The 25,610-nt window shown below is 44.2% G+C and overlaps 1 protein-coding gene across 1 annotated transcript; it reads left to right on the forward strand.

The window, feature by feature from the left end:
* Window positions 1-581: 581 nt before the first annotated feature.
* Window positions 582-25,149, forward strand: LOC121859717 (adipolin-like). The gene is made up of 7 exons (XM_042356654.1): window positions 582-724; window positions 18,845-19,337; window positions 21,161-21,398; window positions 21,780-21,955; window positions 22,190-22,377; window positions 22,984-23,100; window positions 23,586-25,149. Exons 2-7 carry the CDS (start codon window positions 19,152-19,154, stop codon window positions 23,641-23,643), a joined length of 963 nt encoding a protein of 320 aa, XP_042212588.1. The 5' UTR covers window positions 582-724; window positions 18,845-19,151; the 3' UTR covers window positions 23,644-25,149.
* Window positions 25,150-25,610: the final 461 nt, after the last annotated feature.

Consider the following 25,610-nt stretch of genomic DNA (forward strand, 5'->3'; position numbering starts at 1 on the left):
GTGAGAGTGTTGTGGCCCGCGGCGTAGTGCCTCTAGCACAACCTCCCCCCACCCTCGGGCGCCCCTCCCTCTCTCCCTCCCTTTTGTCCAGACCTTTTATCGTCTCCTCCTCGGCCTTTCGTTCCTCCCTGACCCGCGTCTACACAAACAAATAATAATCCGATCTAGCTCTGGCCACCGCTCAAGTGCCGCTCGGGTTACCGCGCACATGGGCCTCGTGTCACTATTGGTCACCTGACCGTGACGTCACATCCTAGGACTTTGTGATTGGTCAAAAGAATTTGCTGCCCTCGTGTCATGGCACTCTAATTGCTTCATGAACGATGACGTTCTGATCCTGAGCGTGACTTCTATCTCTCAGGTACAGTATACGAAACTAGTGAGGAGCCAAGGCAAGTCTTCCGCCAAGAGATGGTTGGACGGGAAGTTAATGACGTCACACAACAAAGGCGGTCTATTGGTGGGTGCGGACATGACGTCATCGGTGGGAGGGTCAGGTGACGGGGGAGTTCCGGCGCCACCCGGGGGGTGCCGCGGCGCCACTGGTCGGGGAGGACGCGCCGGCCACCTGACCTTGCCAGGGGTGTGAGTGGTGAACCCTGGAGCCTGGACCAGTGGTGGCCTAGTGGTGGCCAGCGCAGGACGTGCCACACACGCGCTCACCATACAACACACACTCGTGGGATCATTCTACACCATCACTCTCCAGGTGCCAGCGAGCGAGGTAAGCCCATCTTAGTGCTGCTTCTCCACCCTCACCTTCCTCGCCGGGATGAACTCTCACTCTGCTACACCCAGAGTGATGCCTATTTAGTATATTCCTTCACGAGCATTTCCATAAATGTGATAATTTTGTTTTCTCTCTTATCTCGAGCTTACAACCGTATATTTCTAAAGTTCAGTTTACTAGAAACTCTTGAAAGTTGAAAGACGCGTGTGAATATTGTTCAGTGGCAGAGTTACTTTGATGTGTGTGTATGTTCTGTATGTGTCGGTGAAACAGGTAGATTACTGACAAGAACACTCCGTGAGCAACGTAGTTTGTGTACTGTATCTAGAAACACTGAAGAACGAAGCTCCATCCCCCGTCTAGTGATTGTGTTACGATTTCCCTTTGAGTGATAAAAATCTTCGTTGCATAAACTGATTCATCGTTGAGTGACAATGAATCTCCGGTGCAAAAATGTCCAAGCAGTAGCTACTAACGGAGGTGATGTGCAGATTACCCCAGCCACCACGCCGGGGCTTCCTTCTACCCCTCCACCCTCTACCACCACAACCTTCCCGGGTCACACACAACCAGACTGTTTTTACGCTGGTCATCTACAAGGAAGCATTACCGATACAATCTAGCCTATCGAACGTTTGTAAAAAAGAACTGATCATATTTCCTCGTAAAGCCTCGACTGGTCTGCCAACGACACTTTAAATATATATATATGTGTGAAGATAAGTGATCACATCTTTACCTACAACCATAACCTCTCGTGACGCCGTTCTTGGCTGTACTGTAGAGTGTTTTAAGGCATCTCCGGCGAAGAGTTATTTGATTGAGTCATTGTGGTCATTAATGGTGTGTGTGTGTGTGTGCAACAGGAAGAAGAGTAACAAGTGGGTGAGATGAACTAAAAACTTTGGGATCACCTGAAGATAAACCTCCCTCAGTTTATTTCACCTGATGATTTAACACCCTAATGCTATCTGGAGGGGTTAGGTTAGCATTAAGGTGGTTAAACTGTAGGTGAAATAAGCTAGGGGAGCTAATCTTCAGGTGATAAACTACTAGGGGTACGCATAAGTTGGAATAATGTACACAGTCTAAATATATTGACAACAGGGTGGCTCAAAACAATACTGTACAGGGTGACTCAAAACAATACTGTACAGGGTGGCTCACAAACAATACTGTACAGGGTGGCTCAAAACAATACTACAGGGTGGCTCACAAACATGTTACCACTTTGATGTAAATACGACGAAAAGAAATACATGTAATATTAATCGTAACTATGTAAAGTCGTTGATAATAAACACCGCCTTTGTCAGTTGCTCTTGGTCAAATTAAGTGATTATCAATTATTATTACTAACATCGGTGTATTAATTACTCACCACGGTGTATTAATTACTCACCTCGGTGTATTAATTACTCACCACGGTGTATTATCAATGAATATCTACGTAATAACATCAATTTTACACACTACAAGTTACGGTTCTTCACATTAAAGAGACAAGTAACATTTTGTGAGCCTCCGTGAACAGTGTAAATCGTCTCTACTTTAGACTTTGAAGACGTCTACCCCCCCTCCCCCCACCAAAAAAAATTAGTCTTTAATTTACATAAGGTTGACAATGAATCTTAAAATTATTCAGGAGCCGTAATGGATCACCTGAAGTTTAACCACCCTAACCTAACGCTAACCTAAACTAACCTAACACAGGAGTGCTAGTTACAAGACGAGCGAGGTCATCCTAAAACTATATCGTGCGCTTGTCAGACCTTACTTGGATTATGCAATTCAGTTCTGGTCACCGTACTACAGAATGGACGTAGAATCCCTAGAAAGAATTCAGAGGAGAATGACGAGACTAATCCCGGGCATTAGGAACCTTGAGTACAGAGACAGGTTAAAGCATCTTAATTTGTACTCCATCGAGTGAGGGGCGATATGATCGAGGTGTATAAATGGAAGTCAGGGCTAAACAAAGGTGATATAACAAAGGTACTCAAACTATCCAACCAAGAGCGAACTCGTAACAATGGTTTTAAATTAGACCAATTAAGATTTCGGCGCGAGGTAGGTAAACATTTGTTTGGAAATAGAGTAGTGGATGAGTGGAACAAGTTACCAAACATTATCATTAACTCGAGCACGCTGGGTAGCTTCAAACATAGGTTGGGTGGATATATGAGCAATAGGGGTTGGGTGTAAACGGGACTGCCCAGTATGGGTCAATAGGCCCGCTGCAGTTTCCTCCATTTACGTTCTTATGTTAACCTCATCCCTCCAAACTGTATTACGATGGTTAATCTTTAAGTGAAATAAATTGGGGGTGTGTGGATTCTTCAGGTGATCTCAACATGTATTTATTAACCTAATAGACTGTTTGGCATAATGAAGACTGACAGTAACAAGATAACTTAAACTAACTGTCATGCCCGTACATCACTTAATAGGTAGGTTAGGGGAGGAAGTAGAGAGGGGAGAGGGACAGGTCATTTAAGGTCACGGTCAGGTAGCTGTACAGAGTAAACAATGACCTCAGGTGTCAACTTCAGTTACTGCCGCGCCCTCCCCTAGTTTGTCGGGTGTGACTGTTTGAATCATGAAATAAAAAGTGAATTTAATAATATGCGACCTTGTGGAAGTCGTGGGTAGTGGTAACACGTGGTGGTGAGGGAGAAGACGATACCATGACGAGACTAACGTAGAAACATGTGTGTGGTGGTGGTGGTGAGGGGAGGGGAGTGAATCCTGGTGATCTACAATGCTTGGTGAAGGGTTAGGGGGGAGGGGGAGCCGCGCTGATCTACAATGCTTGGTGAACGACTGGTGGGGGGTCCTGGTGCTCTCCTTCCTTCACAACTTTCCCGCCAACAGAGACCAATTTACCAGATTCTTTTAGTTTTTAACAATAAAGTTCACCCTCAACATTTACAGTATCTATTTTTCATTTTCAATAAATAAATATATTTCCCTGGCCGTTAGATAATTTGTAAAAAATATTCATATGAAGAATAAACGTTTACGAAGGTTTTAATGTCGTCAAAATCTACACCGATTCCGCGATTCGTCTTTGTTTTATTCGGATCCAGTGAAAATATTCTACACTGTACAGTACATGGAGACATAAAGTGGATAAATGACAAAACATTAGGAATAACGATTAAATAACACTTAAAAAGAAATTTCCCAGCAGAGGACTACCAGTTGCTAGGAGACGGTGGCAGACAGGTAGGTAGGTAGTCGCGCCAACACGAGGTCCAGCGATGTTTTTATTTACCAACCAGAATAACTTAACCTTCACGGGAGGACAAAAGATGTGAACTAAGTAACAAGAACACTCCCATCAAGATCCCAACACAAGACACAGATGACTAACCAGAATTAATGATAGTAGGAAAATAAAAATAAAAAAGTCAAACGAGCGTCTGTGAGCAAGATGTTCAAGAAAGAGCGACACAAAACGTTCGTATACATCCGCGAGTCATTCAAGGAAATTCATTGTAGTTCCTGTATCAAGCGACGCCTACCGCCTACGGCTTGTTCCTACATGCATGGCTTCCTGTAGGCTTAGCGGATTACCCCATTCTCGATTAAATTAAGCTTACTTATCCTCCTCCTGAGCTATCACCTTACAAGCCAGTCTTGAGGGTGGGGGAGGAGTCAGTCCAGTGTTAAGTAATGTTAATCTTATTACTGCTAAAGATTAACTGATTTAAAGGGAGGGAAAGAAATCACCATTCAGTGCTTACTTCGTTAATGTTTATCCTCAGTGTATTCTCCCCCTGGCGTGAGGTGTCTTGTGGCGTCACGGCGTACAGTTACCCCTGCCTGAGACCTTCCCTCACTGTCCATCCCCGTCCCTCCTCCTCCTTCCCAGACCCTTCTCTTTCCCTTCCTTTGTCCTTTTCTTGTTTATCTTTCCTTCTCTCTTCTCTATTGTCCTCTTCCCTTTCTTTAACTCCCTTTCCTTCCTTGTTTTTGTGTTCGTTATCTTTCCTTCTTCCTTGATATTTATTCCCACGCCTTCCACCTCCCGTCTCTTCTACTCCTTTCTTTCAATTTTTCTTCTCCTTTATTTACAATGTCTAAGTTTTATCCTATCAAACTCCATGTGTCTCTCTTTTTCCTTCTCTTCTCTAACATTCCCTCCACACACACACACACACCCAACACTGCTGTTCACTCAACTCAGATTTAATGTCAACAAGGAGCCTCGAAGGACGTCCTCTAGACAATAAGGAATTAAATCAACACGAGGGAGAGTGGCTGGGAAACTCCCCCGGTCAGTAGCTGCTGTGCTTATCTTGGAACCCGAGACCTATGTGGCGGCAGGTCAATTTCCGGGGTGAGGGCAGGAGCTGTTGGGGGCGCTGACAGGAGTCTGGCGGGGCGTCATGACCTCCCACGGCTTCGGCGGGAGGGTGAAAGGTGAGAGAAAATATATATATCCTAAAGTCCTCTGTTGGATGCAGATCGTCGATGATGGAATGTGAACTTGCGAGCCAAATTATATGGAGGTGAGCGTCATAAGGCAGTATTTATTGTTGGGAGCGCCATATAGAGCGGTGGTCGTGAGGGGCGTGTCCAACTCGCCCCGCCCGCCCGAGCAACTCTGCTATGATCTCATTCTCAGGTCAGGCCGCGTTAGTCATTCCTGCACAAATATGGTGAATACGATTATTGTAGCGTCTCCTGATACACTGAGCCTCTGAGTCGTGCGTACTACAGGAAACCTTTATGACCTTCCTGATAAAACTCCCGCAATAAACTCTTGAGGGTGTCGATATGTTTTGATAGTTATTAATAAATCAAACCGTATCTCTGTAACAACGTCAAGTGGCGGGTATAACTAGTTGATTAAGTCAAGATATAACCAGGAGGTGAGGTAACACTGCCGTAGACCGTCACATGGGCCGTAACACTGTCTCAGGAGTGTCCAGAGGCGCCACAAGGTCACCCAGGCCAGGCAGTACCGCCCTGCATACATTAAGGGAAACTATCCTTGGTGAGTTCTTGCGCCTCCCTCATCCTTCATCTGGCTCACAATATTGCTAGTTTGAGATCACCTGAAATTTAACCCGCCCCAATTTATTTCACCTGATGATTAACCACCTCAACACTACCTGGGGAGTTAGGTAAGCGTTAGGGTGGTTAATCTTCAGGTGGAGTAATTTAAGAGATAACTTTGTGGTGACTCTTTTTTCGTCTTTTACAGTTATTACACCCTTCTGTTGCCTGAGTCATCTTGGCCAAATATGTATTTCATCATCCTCTCTCTCTCTCTCTCTCTCTCTCTCTCTCTCTCTCTCAGTCTTACCCATAATTTCCCCACCATTTCTTTGTCATTTTCTCTTTATATTACCATTTCCCATCATTTTAACACACCATAACACAGCTCGGTAACACACAATAACATCGCCCACGTTTGCCGACCTCCGGAGCGTAACCGACCTGCCCGCCAAAATTGGTTTAGTAAGATGTAAAGATAGTGAAGAACTGTTGATAGTGTACACAGGTTTAGGTTAAGGTTTGGTTAAGTTAGGTTAACGTTAGATTAAGGGTCGGTAAGGTTAGATTAAGGTTTGGTAAGGTTAGGTTAAGGTTGGGTAGGGTAACGATCAGGTTATAAGTAAAGGTTAGGTTAAGGTTGGGTACGGTAACGATCAGGTTATAAGTAAAGGTTAGGTTAAGGTTGGGTACGGTAACGATCAGGTTATAAGTAAAGGTTAGGTTAAGGTTGGGTACGGTAACGATCAGGTTATAAGTAAAGGTTAGGTTAGGTTTGTGACGTTTCCCGACACATCCACAGCACAGTAGCGACTTGTATATACACCAGTTGGCCCTCTAGCACACGTCGTCCCCCCAGTCTCTACCAACACACACTACACCAGGAGCGTTACCAAATCTATCAACATCATCTACGTTATTACCTCACCCTTCATCTCCTATCATTCATTATTACCATCCAAAATATTTAACAAACTACAAAATAAAGTCTTCGTCTGATCACCTGAAGAATGACCACCCAAGATTATTTCACCTGAAGATCAAACACCTTAACATAATTAGGGTGGGGGAGATTACGTTAGTGTTAGGGTGTAGGGAGTGAGATTAGGTTAGTATTAGGGTGTGGGGAGTGAGATTAGGCTGGTGTTAGGGTGTAGGGAGTGAGATTACGTTAGTGTTAGAGTGGGGGTTTAATCTTCAGGTGAAATAAGCCGGGGGTGACGATTCTTCAGGTGATCCTAATAAGTCCCCTGTGAACCGCCATCTTTCCCCAGCATCAACTGACCTACATACTTGTATATTTATCTCTCGTGTCTTCAGCCTCCATCTCCTGCACTTGGCTACCATTTAAATCCCAGTCTAATGTGTTCCTTTATTGACATTAAACTGTGTGTGAGGTGTAGAGGGATCCTGAGGGGAGGTAGGGAGGTGGCGAGGGATGAGGAGGGCAGGTGAGGAGGTGGGGGGAGGTAGGGTACGTGAGGGAGGGGAGAGGTGGGAGGAGGAAGGGTACGTGGGGGGGTGAGGAGAAAGAGAAGGTGGTGAGGGGGGAGGAAGAAGAGAAGGGGATGGGTGAGGGTGCTGATAGATGAGGAGGAAGAAGAGAGAGGTGGGGGGGGAATATAAGGAGGGATATTATTATTGATTTGAAGAATATTTAAGCGGCATTACCTGAGATATTTATCTTGGATTAGCTAAGCGTTAGTGTGCTTAGGTTAGGGTACGTTATGTTAGGTTGAGTTAGCGTAAGTTAGGATAGCATTAGGGTGGTTAATCTTCAGGTGAGCCAAGATATAGTGCGTCACAGAACCACTAGATATTAACAGGAACTGGACTCCCGCCATCACCAACACACATCCATTACTTCCTACAATTGTTTCCTGGTCAGTGCTTGAGAAGTCGGTGGGTTTCTGGGAAGGACGTCTTCAGGGAACCTAGCAAAGTGGAACTAACCCAAACAATAACACGGATTCGCTTGTTTTTCCTTGGCATGACCCGTCTAGTATAAACAACGAAAGAGGGGGTGGGAGTCTGGGTTAACGCCTTGGTGGACAACGTTTTGACTCATAGGAACGAAAGATATAAAAGAGGAAACATTTACAGCTGAGATATTTGAGCGGATCAGCTGACAACTAAACACCTCAGTTAATTCCACCTGAAGATTAACTATTTACCTTATCGCTACCTGGGGGGGGGGATTGTTAGGTTAGCGCGTTAGGGTGTCTAATCTTCAGGTGATCAATGCGCGTAATAGTGTCGGGTTCAGTTGACGGTGTGAGAGTAGAGTAGCTTGGGGAACGAGACCGGAGGGGGTGAGTAGAGAGGGAGGAACGACACAAGGGAGGAGGGATGAAGGGGACAAAGAGTGTGACGGGGAGAGGGAGGGAAGAAGGATCGAGGAATATGAGAAATGAGGGAGGAGAGGGGCGTTTATGACGAGGGAGGGAGAAAGGAAGGGGACGTTTATGACGATGGAGGGAGGAAAAAGAGGGAAGTGAGAGATACAAGAATTGGAGAGAGTTTAGGGAGAATAAGAGTAGAAGAGAGAATATTAGGGAAGAAGAAGTAGGAGGAATAATACTAAGAAAGGGAGAGGGCGGGAGGAGGAAGATACGGATGCAAGGGAGCAGGAAGGAAAGGGGGAGGGGTATATAGATGGAAGGGAGGGAGAAGGTGAGAGGGAGATACGGATGGAAGGGAAGGGAGACACAGGGGTTGAGGACACACGAGAGAGAGAGGGAGGGAAGGGGGAAGGAAGAAGGGAAGGGAGGTATCGAGAAGATAAACAAGGTACAGCCACTGAGGAGAATAAATAATTCTCACTCTGGTAGTTGGTACATGACCCGGCGCCAATCACCAGACGGGGGACCTTGTCTGGTTGAGCGTGGGGGGCCCTGTGTGGCTTAGTTTGGGGGCCGTGGTTGAGTGTGGGGGCCCCTGTGTGGCTGAATGTGGGGCCCTCTGTGGCTTGTGGAGGGCCCTGTGTAGGGTCCTGTTTGGCTGAGTTTGTGGGTCGGTCCTGTCTGAGTGTGGGGGGCCTGATTGAGTGTGGGGGCGCTGTTTGGCTTAGTGTGGGGTTCCTAACACCCTCTCTCAGTTGCTGTATAATAACCTGTATTACACCTTAGCTCCCCCAGAAAAAAGGCGTCTGTTTATTTTACAACACTTATGTCCGTCTGTCAGTCTGTCTGTGACCACTCGGGACCAAAATGCGCGACACGGTATATCTCGACAGCAACTCAAGTGAAGGATATACTCCTGTATCTTCACTATGGGAACACCTGAATGACCCCCACCGAAGTTTATCTAACCTAACCTAATCTAAATTAACCCAATCTAACATAACATAACAAAACCCAAGTAATTTAACCTAGTCTAACCCAATGTAACATGATTTAACCTAACCTAACCCCCAGGTATAGCGTTAATCATCAGGCGAAATAAACTATGGGAGAGTGAGTTATAACCATCAGGAGATCTTCACTATGTACTGTATTACGAGTGTTAATTACCATGTCTACCTCTCTTAACATAACTAGCAAGATATAAGATTGGTATTACTGTACACTGTGTTGTTATGGTTTAGGTTGAGTCACATTAAGTACAGGTTATACGTTTATTTATACCTGTTAATTAAAGAGTTAACAGGTGTATTAATTATCGATAAGAGACGTTAACTGTGTATATGTATTTTGTATATCATTTGTATTATTAAAGACGTAAATTATGTATATTAAAATTACTCACCATTTACACATAATACATGTACAGGTGGTATTCATATTTTTTACAGTACTCGTCATTTACACATTATACAATACATATGTTATTTACACGTGTTTCTGCATTATTTTGCTTACATACATCACAATACATATGTAAATATTTAACATCGTACATAAGGCCAACAAGCTATTAACGAATTCTTCAGTATTTAAACCTTCTTCCCCATTTAAAACAGCAAAACAAAACACACTCGACCTTCAGAAACTATAAACGCCAAAAATTCCAACTCTCCTACACCTATAAACACTCTAAGGACGTGACACACGGCTTCCAATACGGCGTGAAGGTCGGGTGCATAGGATCCACTCCTTCGCGGTGATGCTAAACACTGGGGTCGTGGCTCAAGAGGGGCATTACCCGCTCTAACTCCAGTCTGCCTTATAGAACTTATTAACACCTTGATTTAGCGGGCGCCGGTGGTCTGTGCGAGCGAGGTTCACTGTGGACGTCTAGTACAGTGCACTCTGAAGAAAGGGGAACATGTCCTTGCTCATGTTTGTGATGGTCTTGTTGTTGTTGTAATAGTGTCGATTTTTTTATTTGTTAATGTTGTTATTGTTGTTCCTCATCAAGCAAAGGAGCTACATTAGTTGTGTTTGTTGTGATAAGCGGAGTCTTGTTACTAGTGGAGGCGTTATGTGTTTGTGGTGAAGCTTATGGATGTTGACATGACGCTGGGTACCTCGATGCCTCTGTAGTGGATAGATAATTTGTGAGGGAGGGCGGGATAGTCTACTGACAAGGGAATAAGACGGGACACACACACACACACACCGGGTAGCGTACTGGCACAGGGTGGGGCAGGGTCCACAAAGGATGAGGTATACACGCCGGGTACACACACAGGGTAGGGTAGGAAGGGGTACACAAGGGGTAGGGTACATACACACAAGGTAGGGAGTACTGGCACGGGGTATGGTGGCAGGGTGTGAGGGGGAACGCTATGGTACCAGGAGGCTGAAAACTGGTAAAAGCGTGGGTACAGATCCCGGGCGAGGAACACACAGGTAGAGGGATGAGCGACAGGTATAGGAGACAGGAACCAAGATAAGTCGCGGTAAATCATGGTACAGAAACGAACCTCCTCCAGATAACAACAAAAAACGAAGCCAATCAAGGTACAGACAAGGAGAGGATACGATACGTGCCACAAAACGGCGACCAGGATACAGACACGGAATGGGGGCGTATAGCATAGACATATACGCAGACGTAAACAGCTCATCGCCACTAACGAGGCTGTGAATCAAGAGGGATGATTGACCAGCTCCGGCCCGTTTGTTTACAGTCTCGCTCAACACCACGAAAATGAGACTTGTCAACAGGGGATGGGTGGGTGGGTAGGAGAGCTAGTACTACCTGGAGGTCTTATAGTCCGGGGTGGCGAAAAACCTCAGCGGGATAGGACAAGGAGCTCCGTTCACCGCCACGCCCTCCAATCTGTCATGACCTTCTCGAAATTATTTTTGTATTTTAACGAGGAGAGAAAATATCGATGATCAAGCTCGTGTTCGTGACTGTGAGGAGGCGAGAACAAGACGATGACTTCATGTTTTTGTTTACATTAGTATGATATAAGACTTCGGTAATAGTTTGGTGAGCGTTAACATTTAGTCATTGTCAGTCAGTTGTAGGTTATTTGTGTGTCAGGTTCCAATTATGCATTATATTCAGGTTTAAATTGGACAGGTAGAGTTACGGGATCACCTGAAGCTTATCCACCCTAACGTTAACTTAACCTAACACTACCCTAACTTAACGCTAACCTAACCTATAACCTAACACCCCACAGGCAGCATTTGGGGTGATTAATCGTCAGGTGAATCTCATAGGTGACCCCCCAGTGATTTGCACCATGTTATATTATTGACTCCTAGTGCGCCACCGTGACTCTGGTGCCTTAAATCAACACGTGAGATTCAAGTCCATCTAAAAGCTACAAACAGACGCAGTGACTTAAATTGTATCTTCAGCGTTTGTTGTTTTACTCTTTATAATGTTTTCTGGCTATCATGAAGGGTGGGCGGAGTGAAGGGTGGACACACACACACACACACACACACACAGTTAGTCACCATCAATTGCAGTTGTTAAAATACATACATTATTTACACATATACGATGAATCATTTACACACAACACGAATCATTTACACATAACACGAATCACTTACACACATTGCATGAATCATTTATACATATTACATGGATCATTTACACATATTACTTGAATAACTTACACACTTAACACGAAAAATTTACACAGATAACACTAATCATTTACACACATGACACGAATCATTTACACACGACACGAATCATTTACACATATGACACGAATCGTTTACATATAATACGAATCACTTCACGCATAGCATGAATCATTTACACATTATGAATCATTTACACACAACAGGAATCACTTACACACACAACAGGAATCACTTACACACACAACACGAATCACTTACACACACAACACGAATCACTTGCACTCATAACACGAATCACTTACACACAACACGAATCACTTACACACACAACACGAATCACTTACACACACAACACGAATCACTTGCACTCATAACACGAATCACTTACACACACAACACGAATCACTTACAATACACAAATCACGACTTACACACAACACGAATCACTTGCACTCATAACACGAATCACGAATCACTTACAACACCACACACAACACGAATCACGCACTCATAACACGAATCACTTACACACACAACACGAATCACTTGCACTCATAACACGAATCATTTACACACACTGCACACGCTGGATATCCTCTCACAAAGACACTCATGAAATTTACAGAAACACTTCATAATTTACAAACACTCAAGACATACACGGAAACACTCAAGACATACACTGAAACACTCAAGACATACACTGAAACACTCAAGACATACACTGAAACACTCAAGACATACACTGAAACACTCAAGACATACACGGAAACACTGAAACAAAGACATACACTGAAACACTCAAGACATACACTGAAACACTCAAGACATACTCAGAAGCACTCATGGTGACCTGTATTTAAATTCTCACTTCCAACATTTATAGACGCACTTGTAACATTTAGTCGCACTTATCACATTTACAGACGCATTTATGGCAGTTAGAGATGCACTTATGGCATTTAGACACACTTAAGATATTGAGAAATGCACTTATGATATTTAGAGATGTACCTAGGCCTTTAAAGACACACTTAAGACATTTAGAAATGCAGTTATGGCATTTATATATACACTTATGGCGTTTAGAGACGCACTTATGATATTTAGAGACGCATTTGGGAGACCTTATATTCAGATACAAACTTAGGACATTCTAAGTGTGTCTTCGTGTATTCCAAGTGGTACTCACGACATTCAGAGAAGTACTTCCAACATTCCAAGACACACTTACGACATTACTTCCAACATTCCAAGACACACTTACGACATTACAGATTCACAGACACAATTATGACATCATACAAAGACAGACTTATCCTCCATTCAAAGACACACTTAAAACATCATACACACTTAAACTTACTCGAGATAATCATGTCATAAAAGTGGAGACACTCAACTAACACAAGTAAACAGCCATACACTTAAGTCCATTCATACATACACTCAGAACCACTTATTCATACACTCAACCCTAGTCATACATACACTCACAGCCAGTCATACATACACTCACAGTCAGTCATATATACACTCACAGCCAGTCATACACACACTCAGGTCGGCTATCAAACAAAGAATTGGAGGGGGGGGGGTGGCCGGAAGCACTTGAGTGGTATTTGCTCCCAGTGTATACATGTACAGTCACCCTCTCATCTACTGAGTGTTTGTTTGGAGGGCCTCTGCTGGGAACACTATATAACCCCCTCTCTCCCGACGCATATGACTTTTGTGTGATTCAGCTATAGTGCTTGAGAGAGTGTCTTAAGTCATTACAGTCTACTTGTTGAGTTCCTTGGGCTATAGACTGCTGCTTGTTGAGTGCCCTGGGCTATAGACTGCTGCTTGTTGAGTGCCTTGGGATATAGATATCTACTTCTTGAGTGCCCTTGTCTATAGACCTCTGCTTCTTGAGTGCATTGGGCTACAGATCTCTGCTTCTTGAGTGCATTGGGCTATAGATCTCTGCTTCTTGAGTGCCTTGGGCTATAGACTGCTGCTTCTTGAGTGTCTTGGGCTATAGATCTCTGCTTAGCTCATGACATTATGTTCGCCAAGTGCCTTGAATCATAACAGTCTTCTTGCTGAGTGTCGTGGCCCTGAAAATTTCCCACGGCTGCCCAAAGATCAAATTCTCACAAGTTCGTACGATAAATATTCCTCGTAAGTGACTGAAGCTAATAATAATAATAATAATAACTCTTAAATATGGCATCAAAATTAACCTGAGACTCTAGTTTTGTAAGATACGTTGACTTAACACATCAGTTAGGAGACAATATCAATGTTTACAAAACCTAACGAAATATAATCCACGTCTCATTGTTAGTCTATGGTATTTTAAGATTTTATTGTTGTGTTTTTAGCTGAAGAAGAACAATTAAATGCATTCTTACACCTTCACTAGTCATGGTGGACGAGCTTGTGTCTGGAGCCGCCACACCGCAAAGAGAAGGAAGTGATGTGTTAAGCTGGCCCACTCTACTACATAAACATGTTTTTGTTACTTTATCATGTCGGGGGGGTGGGGGAAGAGTCACACAGGATGAGCTTGTTAGTGTCGGTATCTGTGGCAGCTTAATGATCCTACGTTAGCAATGACTGAAGGAAAAATTGCGTACGTTCATGCGTGATGGCTTGTTCATGCGCATAAAGATGAATACACACCTTGCCACATGACTTAACATTGCGTACAATCATGCGTATAGGGATATTCGTACGCAAAGACAAGTGATGATGGCACACTGAGACGCATCAATAAAAAAGTAGATGGCGTAACCACACTACGCCCACTCATTCCTTAATGTACGCAGCATAAGAACCCACGCTACGAATTACAGATAAATTTGCGTTATTATGCGTCTTGTACAGATTGCGCCCTTACCACACACACACACACACACACACGGTGGAGGTGGGGGGGGGGGGGAGGACAGAATATGAGGCAATCTGTACATTAGTTCAACTCTCTTTGTGCCGCCTTTGATACCACGATCTGGTTTCCGCGCCTCACCGGGCCCAGATGAGGATGTGGGACCTCACTCACTCACCCACTCACCGATTCTCATTCACTGACTCACTTTCTCACCTCCAGACGAGTATCGTTCAGTTACTCAACTTTTCGGATGTTGGTAAGAGTACACATATTCAGCCTTGTGACTATGAGTGTTTTAACTGTTACGATGAGTCAATTTTAGTGACTCAATAAGTTAATACGTAAAATATAACCGTGACTTCATGTTAAGACCCTCTCTGCTAGTGAGTCAAATTTACATGTAATATGTAAGTGAATCAACTTTAGACATTTACTGTTAGTGATTCAACTGAAAGACGTTCGCGCTGGTGACTTAAGCTACAGATGACTCAACGCTAACAGTTTAACACGTCCATCGCCACACGGACTCATACGCGGGAACATAAGGAAACGGGATATGTATCAAAACACACAACTTAAGACATTACTTTTGGACGGTGTGGTGAACCTCTCAGTCCTGTATACTTGAACTGTGTAATATACTCTTGCATATACTCGAGTATACCTGAAGTGTGGCTTGACAACATATACTGTATACACAAAGTTTGGTAATTGGTACATACTTTCACTGTACTGCAGCCCCTGAACAGCCTAAGTACTGCCACTGACCCACTCTCAGGACTGTCAATTCTGCGATTATCAAATGACATAAATATTGCGATTCTCAATTAAAATAAATATTGTGACTCTCAAATAAAAAACAATATTACAATTCTCAATTAAAATGAATAATTCGACTCTTAAAAAACATAAACACTGCGATTTTGAAACATAAACAGTATACCGCAATCCTCAATCGTAAATAAATATCACGAATCTCAAATAACATAAACATCATAATTCTCAAAAGTAAAACAAAAACTTACGATTCTCAAGCGTTATATAATAAACTACACATTTCAAATAACAAAAACAAAAACTTTATATTATATGAAAACTTTTGCGATTCTGGAATAACCCGAAAACGATGCGATCCTAAAAAAAAAAGGAGTATCGTAATGCGCCCTTCAAATGTAAATATCTGCGAGCATTAAAATAAGTCATTATTGTGTCAGTAGCAGAGACGAGAACACATCAAGAGCCTTCGTCGACTACTGCGGCCACACACCCCCCCCGCCTCCTTCCCTCCTTTCCCGTCTCCCTCCCTTCCCTCCTGCCTCACTCCTCCCTTCCCTCCATGCCTCCCTTCCCAACCCCACCTCCCTCCCTCCCTAATAAGAAGCAAGCGACACTCATTCATTCCAGAAGTGTTGTGGCTCAGAGTAATAAACAAACACCCGCCTGGAGTGATGCCTCCATTCCTGTCATGCCCGACCTTGAGGGGGGAGGGGGGCAGACAGCGAGACAGGGGAGGAGGTAATAAAGACGGGGGCAAGGAGAAGGGGTGGGAGGTGAGGTGGGGAGGAATACTAAAGAGGGGAGCAGGGTGGTGTGGGGGTGAGAGAGAGAGAGAGAGAGATATACTTCCCCCGTGCTCTCTCGCCCACCCAAGATTTGCGTCATTCATTATGAAGGCGCCAGCATGAAGTGGTTGGCTATTACCTCCAGAGTAGTCCACACAGGCTAATGTGTGCCCCCACCACCACCACCTCTGACACAAACACCTCACCCCTCATCCCTGCCCCTTACCTCTCACTCCTCACCCCTCATCTCTGCCCCTTACCTCTCACCCTCATCCCTCCCCCTTACCTCGCACTCCTCACCCCTCATCTCTGCCCCTTACCTCTCACCTCACCCCTCATCTCTGCCCCTTACCTCTCACCCTCATCCCTATCCCTTACACCTCACCTCATCCCTATCCCTTACACCTCACTCCTCATCCATATCCCTTACACCTCACTCCTCATCCCTTATCCCCCTGCCCCTAACACTCCTCACCCTAACTCCAGTCCTAGACACCCTCACCCCACCACTCTCCCCTCACCCTCTCCCTTCACACTCCCTCACCTCCTCACCCCACCCCTACACTCCCCACCGCCACTCCTCCCTCCACCCCACTCCCTCCACCCCACCCTCCCTCACCCCACTCCTCCCCACCCCACCCTCCCTCCACCCCACCCTCCCTCACCCCACTCTTCCCTCATCACCCCAACCTGCACTGCTCTCAAGGCATTAGTCACCTCCTCAGCTCCTTAAAGAAACTGATGTTGAAATAGAGACGAATCTTGTTTACGAATCCCGCATCGATGAGGAGCTACACTTCATCCACCACTCACGGCCTCAACACCAGTAGCGACTCCTTCGGTAAACACACATACACACACACCTCATCCTCCTCAATGACTCACAATAAGTTCTTAGAATCACCTGAAGAATCGCCCCCCAGTTTATTTCACCTGAAGATTAACCAACCTAACGTAACCTAACCTAACGTAAAGTAACCAAGCTTAACCTAATCTACCCTACGCTACTCTAAACCTAACCTAACCCCACAAGTATCGTGAAGATGTTTAATATACAGGTATAATAAGCTGGGGGGCGAATCTTCAGGTGATCTATCTCTTAACCTGTTGAATCTATTAGACAGTAAATTACAGGTGTTAACTAATGCAATATAATCAGGAATAATGACTCGTTGATCGTCAAGCATCCTGGGTGATCAAAGAACAGATTACTGTGTGCTTATGCGCGTGGGAATCGTCAGAAGAGGGAGGCGGGCGGAGGAGGCGGTATCGTTCAGCGGTTGTAACATTCTCAGTGTTTGTACTCCTTGTGTTGAGTGGCTGTTTTAACACTGGCAATAACCTCCCCTGGCCACTTAAGTGACAAGATTGGGCCACAGGGAAGGTGTACGTGGGGCTGTGAGGATAGAGAGAGAGAGAGAGAGAGAGAGAGAGAGAGAGAGAGAGAGAAGTAGTGAGGTATTGGACAGAGAGGACGCTGAAACAGAGGTAAAGAGGAAGGGTGTATGTGTGTGTGTGTGGGACCCAGGCATGGCTTCTGGCGCCGGGCTACACACGTCACACTTTAGATAACAAGGTCCTCCTCTTTAAGCTCGTCGTCCGCCCTTCCGTCCCCAGTCCGTCCGCCGTCCCAGAAAGCTCTCCAGAAACTAACTTGTGTCTGGAGAGGCCCGTCATTATTTGTCTGAGTGAGAGTCTGTTGTCACCTCCCCCCCCCCCTCCTCCAAGTCCACTTCCTTTTGAGTGTTTACATGACCTGTGGATTAGCTGCTCATAGCTTATTTTACCTGAAGATTAAACACCCTAACACTAAACTAACAATAAACTAACTTAACCTAACCTAACGCTAACCTAACTTAACCTAATGCAAACTTAACGTAAATTAAACCCAGGTTGCGTTAGGGTATTTGATCATCAGGTTAAATAAGCTTGGGGGGCTAATCTTCGGGTGATCCAACGTTCTCTCACCAACTTTCATCTTCTCTCCCATCTCTTGTTTATTAAAGTTTCCTCCCATCCGTACATTCTCGTTCCGTCTCTGTTCATCTTTCGTCTTCCTTAATCAGAAATTCTATAGTGGGAAAGGAGTAGCGTCTTAAAGTAATATTAATTAACCTAATGTATCTTAATCTGTCTTAACTTAATCAAACCTATATATTACAACTGACCTAATGCTAAAAATAATCTTAGTTGAAACATTACAGTATAAAACAATGGACACAGCCTAATCAAAATTAACCTAACCTAACCAAGCCAAAACAAACCAAAACTAAATTACAGATCTGATCAAGGTCAAACAATGTGGGCTCCCCGCCGCCGTCACCGCCGCCACTGACGCAACTAAGATCACTTCTGGTGCCGCGTCCGGTTCTCATATCTGGCAGGCCCGAAGTATCTGTCCGTGTCTGTGTCCGTGTGACCACGCCTCCAGAAGGACTCGTAGATATTGTTACTATTTATATACACCTCAGGGGCGCCAGCATAACGACGTGCAGTACCTTATAGCACAGCAGCTTTATTTGATGTTGGATTAATAACTTAGTGGAGAGGTGGAGCAGTAATCACCATGACCCCAGTAATAACTGTTGAGGAGATAAAACTCTAACCTTTGTGTTGTGAAAGACTAACAGGTGTCTTATGGTAACTCGGTATTTTTCTCTCGCCACAGTACAGTACCTGCCTGCACCACGACCCGGGAGCTACACAGCTATAACAACCGCTTCTCTAGCGGCTGTCTTAGCACAGCAGGCAGCTACACAACGTTAACCATAGCAGTCTTCACAACAGTTACAGCTGTCTTCAATCCCTACAGCAGCAGTTGTTTATACAGCACCAAGAGCCACGGACTGCACAGCAGGTGCAGTAGCAACTCTCCACACAGCACTAAAAGAAGTAGTCTTCACAACAGCAACAGCTGCAGCAAGTATCCACACAGCACTAGACACAATATTCTTCATAGTTAATACAGCAAAAGGATGCGGTTGTCGCGATTCTGCAGCAATGCAGTGGGCGCCTCGCTCCTGCTGGTGGTTGTGGGCGTGCGGACGAGCCTGGGCATAAGGAGTATGGTGAGGGGCGGACAGGCGCGGGACGTGGCCCTGGGCAGCAACACACTACAGGGGCTACAGAGCATGTGGTACAAGGACAGCCAGGAGGAAGACGTAAGTCACTACTTCACAATTGTTGTATTCTGTAAGTCAACCTCTGTTTGATATTAATATATATATACAGTATTTACTATCTAACCCTTTAAACACCACAATACATTATTTTCACCGCGAGTATAGTGTTATGTGACTCGAGTGAGGTTACCAAAGGAGCCGTGATATGCTCAACAGGTGATGGTGAGAGGAACGAGTTCACTAATCCTTTCGACTACTTTATAAAGATGCTTTAGTTCCGCAATCCACACTCTCTCACCCGCCGGACGTACAGTAAGTTTTATCACACGGGAGTTTTTTTTTGTCGTGCAGCTTAACGCGCTTAATCATAATCTTAATCATCTTTGTTTCTTGTGAGTGTTAACCTTAAATAGATCCTTAAGAAATAATTCCATCAATATAAATCAAGTAAAAAGTGGATGTCGAACACCCACCTTCATACAAACAGTTGTGCTGATGGTGTGTCGGGGCAGCAGGCGTCAGGCGGGAGCGGTCCATCAGCAGTTGACATGTCCACACCCTCTGATATTTACCGCGTGCTGTTCTCCACCACAAGTCACTGTACTCTGCCCCCAAAAAGTGTTCTGTACAAATAAGAAAACAAACTATGCGGACGAGAAGGTTAATATATGAGATGGTGTGTAGTCAACTCGTAGTGTGGAGTTGTTGTGTCGTGAGTTCATAACAGTATCAAAATGGGTTATTTGTCTTGTAAGCGTGGCCAAAATCACCTACTGTGCGCCCTCATCATCACATCGTGTTTGCTGTGTGGTAGATTCCCGCCGCAGGAGGCCATGACGTAACACTGTATGGCGTCTGGGTTTCCATTAGACAACAGATTTAGCAACTTTGACTATCCCAGCACCAGACAATTGTCAGGTCATGTCAGTGGGGCAGCTGCTGAAGGAGGAAGATAGGTCAAAGGTCACACTACGACCACGCTTCTTCTTAAACAGATAAACTAATGTTGATGTACGAGGAGGAGGAGCAGGAGGTAGAAGAGGAAGGGGAGGAGGGGTCACACAGGTAGGTTACGCTCTTATCTGTAGCCAAGTGACCTCGACTTGACCGCGGAGGTCTGGTGAATGCTTTATTCTCGCCTTATCTTCACCTTCCTCAGCTGACCACCCCCTCCCCGCCCCACACCTCCCCTTCCAGCCAGCGAGCGTCACCCTGGTGGTATATAGGTGACCCCTAGCTTATTTCACCTTGGGGTTAGGTTAGGTTAGATTCAGAAGATATGTTTGGTTTGGTTAAATTTGGTGATGTTAATTAGTTTAAACAAGGTTAAATTAGATTAGCTTAGGTTAAGGTAGGGTGGGTGATCCTAACCTTGTAACAGTTCCCGCCACGCAAGATCATTAATAGTGTAAACACGTACCGCTATGACCTAACACGGCTCCATTACACAGCGTAATCTAAGCCGGCCCCGACAAGGTCACTGTGGGTTGACACCTCGTGGGACAAGTGTCGTAGCCGGAGACAACAACAACAGGACAGTGATGACTTAACTCGTTTGTGTCCGGCAGATCGAGTATCGGGCGGTAGCTTACTGTACGACTGACCTTCAATACGGATTTGTTGTAACGAACATGCCCCCTTAATCTAATCTAACTTGACCTAAGCTAACAACCTAACTTAAACAAATAACCTAACTCAACCTAATCCCCCAGGTAGCCGTAGAGATTACCATTTTCGGCTGAAATAACGCGGTTAATTTTTAAGGTGAAATAAACCGGGGTGTCTAATCTTCAGGTCAGCCTATATTTATCACACCTCCCCGCCCCATCCCGCCTTAACTAGTCTCCCTGGTCCTCCTGCAGCGTGTACTGGTGCTCGACCCCCGAGACACTTGGAAAGCCTTCATTCGTAACTCTGAACGGCAGAAGAAGGCCCGCAAACGTAAGAACCGCAAGAAAGGCCGCAGGAACCAAATCCCTGTACCGAGGGAGGGTCCAGAGGGTCCTCCGGGGCGTCGGGGACCTCAGGGGCCCGCAGGACCTCCCGGGGGCACCCTCACCACGCAGGAGATGGAGGAGTACATAAAGGACTTTCTCAGAGGTGAGGTCCTCAACCATCATCACCTCACCAGTTCCTTTAAACATTATCATAGTCAGTTGTATTCTTTTCATTATTCACAATTTTCTCTTTAATAATCCATAATATTTATTCCAATCTTCGTGATAAATGTTACAATTACAAGTTTATTTTGTAAACGATGTAAACAATCATTACACCATTTGGTTATGATATTTAATTTTCGTAAACATATTTTTAAAGCCACCATTTGCATTAGGATTTATGTTCGCACTTGGCAAATGTTTTCCAGACATTACATTTTTTACACAATTAATTTTTGCTCATTTGTATCTTACAGTACTGTATGTTGTGAGCCTCAAACGTAACAATGTGTTGTTTTACGGTGTTTTCTCCCCAACTCAGACTACCTGCAGAATAACAATAACACGCTCAATGTGACGGGGCTGCTGGAGGAGGAAGAGGAGGAGGCCCAACAGAAGTCAAACAAAATGCGGGTGAAGGCTGCCTTCACCGCCACACTGCCGCAGCCATTAGTCCTCAAGCCCTCAGGACTTGCTATTGTCGACACTTTCACCATCGTAAGTTGTTCTATCCTAATTGTCCCAGTGTCACCCCCAGCTAAGATATAACTTTAGTAAATGCATCAAGAAGTGAAAATAAATAAACATAAATAACACCCCCGGCACCAACATATTCCCTCAATATCGACACAAATATTCTACACAATAACTTACCTAATCATAACATGTTGTACAAGTGTGTGAAGTATTCTTCCATGACACACACTAAGAGACTCTCCGTGCTCCGTGCAGACGTTCTCGCCGGGGGTGTTTGAGCGAAGGATGGTGGTGGAACACGGAGGCTTCACCGTCACCAAGAAAGGCATCTACCAGGTGGCGGCGTCCCTGGTGCTCCACCCACGGGGCAGACCCAACACCCCTCTTAGAGCGCTTAACGACGTCAGTGTTTACCTGTGTATCAGCACCTGCAGCAAGGACAGGTGAGAAGCTCAGTATTTACCCTTCAACAATGTATAAATAAAATCGTCGAATAAGAATGCCCAGACATTAAATGGATGTACATTATATTAAAGTATGGGTATTCTATTTCGATGAATCTGTGTTTATATCGTGGGTTCAGATGTTCATATACTGTACTTGTGGGATAATAGTTGGTAATGCATCGAGTAGAGTACTGCATTAACGCCAGTACATATGACCAACTCTGCACTGTGTCATGGTACAGTACACGTCTTTCTCTAACACATTCATCTGACATGTTCCAACACAATATACAAGGTGATCGAAATTGTTTATGTGCACCTACAATAACATTATTTATTTTAATTAGAACAAGGTAAATAACTATATATTATTAAGTATAGCAGTGTGCACAGGGACTTCCATTACCCTGTACATTATATATTGATAAATATATGAAAGTCATGTTTATATTGATCCACACATGTTGAAACAAATCTCAATGTTTATTTCCCTTAATAAAACTCCCCTAAGCCCTTCTTCCCCACACATAAATACCTCTTGACTTGTGACCGCGCATGTAATGAATAAGTTGAATAACCCGTAATATCTCTGGTGGTGTGCAGGCGTCGGCTGGAGTGGTCAGGGTCGCTGGGTGATGGCTCAGTGACGGCGGTGTTGTCGGGCCACGTCCTCCTCCTGAGGGGCGATACACTACTCGTCGCCGTCGACAACCCCACCAAGTAGGTCCTCTTCCTCCCACGTGGTGGATATTCTTGGTTATGGTCTCCTGGAAAAATATTTAATGTGCGATTACATAGAGGTTACCCCCCCCCCCCCTTAGCTTATTTCGAAGGGTTAAACCATCGTCCTCAAAGAGAATAGTATCAAGTCAAAATATAAATTATTACTTCAGATGATCTTATGAAAATCAGTCACCAAACAGCCTACTCCCTCACTCCTCCGGTACAGTGAATAAATTCATACTAGTAGACTGTAGTCCATATATTCAGAAAATATATTGTTTTTGCGTGAATTTTTACACCACTGCGACACTTTTTTTTACTGTTTTTCTTAGTTTTATCAAAACAATATAATTTCTTTCTTGTTATATTAACTTTTTCCACGCATCAACTTTGACGTCATCAGAACAAAAATCATAGTTTATATCGTTAGATTAGAAAGTTAACAATAATATTATGTTAAGAATGTTTCTATTTGTCACCAGGCGACCGCTGCAGGTCGGGACAGGCTCCAGCTTCTCGGCGGCGTTGATCGGAGTATAAACACTAGGAAGCCGAGGTCTGTGTTGACGAGCTGGAGCCAATCGAAACATTGACGGGTGAAGCCCAGATGAAGAGAAAAGAAACACCCTGTGGAAATTGTATGAGGATTTTTTTTAATTGATAAACTCTCAGAAATTATTGTTTTTGTTTGTGAAAATCAATTTCAATGAGAGATTAGTTGTGTGAAACAATGTGCTTGAGAAATTGGTGAGAAGATAAAAAAAACAGTGAAAGCATGCAATAGTGAAACACTGTCCCATTGAAAATCTGTCTTATCAAAACTATGGTTACGAGAAACTGACTAATGAACTGGGAAAGAGAGAGATTGTCTTGGTGAGAGACATTGATGGTTATGGACTCCGAGTGAGAAAGTGAGTAGAACATTGATTGAGTTAAGACGTCTTCATGACACCTGTGAGGCGCCGATGGTGTTACCACTCCGCGAGTCCCGACTACTGCCAGTGTCTCCACAGCCATTTAATTAAATTATTACTACAGGAGGCTGTACCTGGCTGACTTGAACTTGTATATATGTATTTTGTGTCTTGTCGACGTAGAGGAGAAGCGCTTGCTAATCCTCACATGATGTTTCATTTACCTGTTAATCACAGTGTGCGGCAGTGACTGTTGTGTACAAAATGTGGCTACTTGATTACCTTAATATTTCTTAAACAAATAATCAAAATATGAACAAAATTGTTCCAGAAAATGTCGATGCTTTTGTTGTTTAGCGTTCAAGAAAGTGTGAGGCTCCCCGTTTCAGGGAGATCGTTTGCCTCTCGACTCAACTGGGATTGACTCACTCGTGTTTCCTCGCTATATCACTGGAATTTAGATTTGTCCCTTCTGATGTGAAGGGTGTAGGGTCATCCCAATCTACCATGAACTCCTTTACCGTTTCATGTTTAACATAGATTTCGACTTTCATTGTTTCCACGAGACAAGAATTGATAGTCTCCAGAGACGCCGCCCACCGCTCCTGCCCCACACATTCGCCCCCTCGCGTGTGGCGGGTCACTCACCACTACAACTCCCTCCCTCCAAAGCTTCATTCCATGTAATATAATGCAGCTTTTTGTATTTTAACTCATGTACAAACGATGGTTAGAAGTGTATCATGTCAATAAAAAGTCTTATTTAGCTATCCGAATTATGTAAAATATAGTCTGTTAAGTACTGTATAGAACGAGGTAGCGTCGTCGTCCTCGCAGTGTTCGTACATTCCAGGGACGTAGCCATTATGCTGAAGGTGTACCACTCTAGCTAACACTTTCTCCTTCTCTATGTTGCTGTAGTATACTTCTGTGTAAATAAAATATTTAAGTAATATCTAAAACTATTGTGTACTCCTTTTCTTGTACTTGACGTCCACACAGATTAAAGTATGTAGTGTTGTTTTGGACGGAGGTTCTACGCCTGTATGGCCTTCACCTTGATGAAAGCTGATAAATGGAATATAAACATATGTGTGTGAATAAAGTATTTAAAGTATATTCAAAGCTATCAGTAAGTTGTTTTCTTATTCCAAACAGTCACACATGCTTGATAAATAGGACTGACAAATTAAATACACGAGCGACCAGTGTTGCCGCCAAGTGTGCATAACAGGCACACGAGGGAAAAAGTTAATATTTTATAAAGCAGACAAAAAATAACTTAAATAAATGAAATACGTGCGACTTAATATACCCTTGTTATGTTCCACAATAATAGGGTTCAAGGATCGCTAAACCTCTCAGAAATTAAAGTTTTAGATGTCGACGATGGAGAGACAATTCATCCAACATAACATTATAACTAGAGCGGCGTTCCGAGGAGTACTGATACCCGTAAATGGACTGTGACTTAATGACGTGCCATGCATAGGTCAAGCCGTCAAGGTCAAAACAATAACACACCTTCTACCTCCTTGACCGCGAGCACTGGGCAGCTTACGTGTTAGCGGTAGCCATTAGTTTGACGGTCGA

Source organism: Homarus americanus, unplaced genomic scaffold, assembly GCF_018991925.1.
Source record: "Homarus americanus isolate GMGI-L3 unplaced genomic scaffold, GMGI_Hamer_2.0 scaffold27231, whole genome shotgun sequence".
Taxonomy (NCBI): domain Eukaryota; kingdom Metazoa; phylum Arthropoda; class Malacostraca; order Decapoda; family Nephropidae; genus Homarus; species Homarus americanus.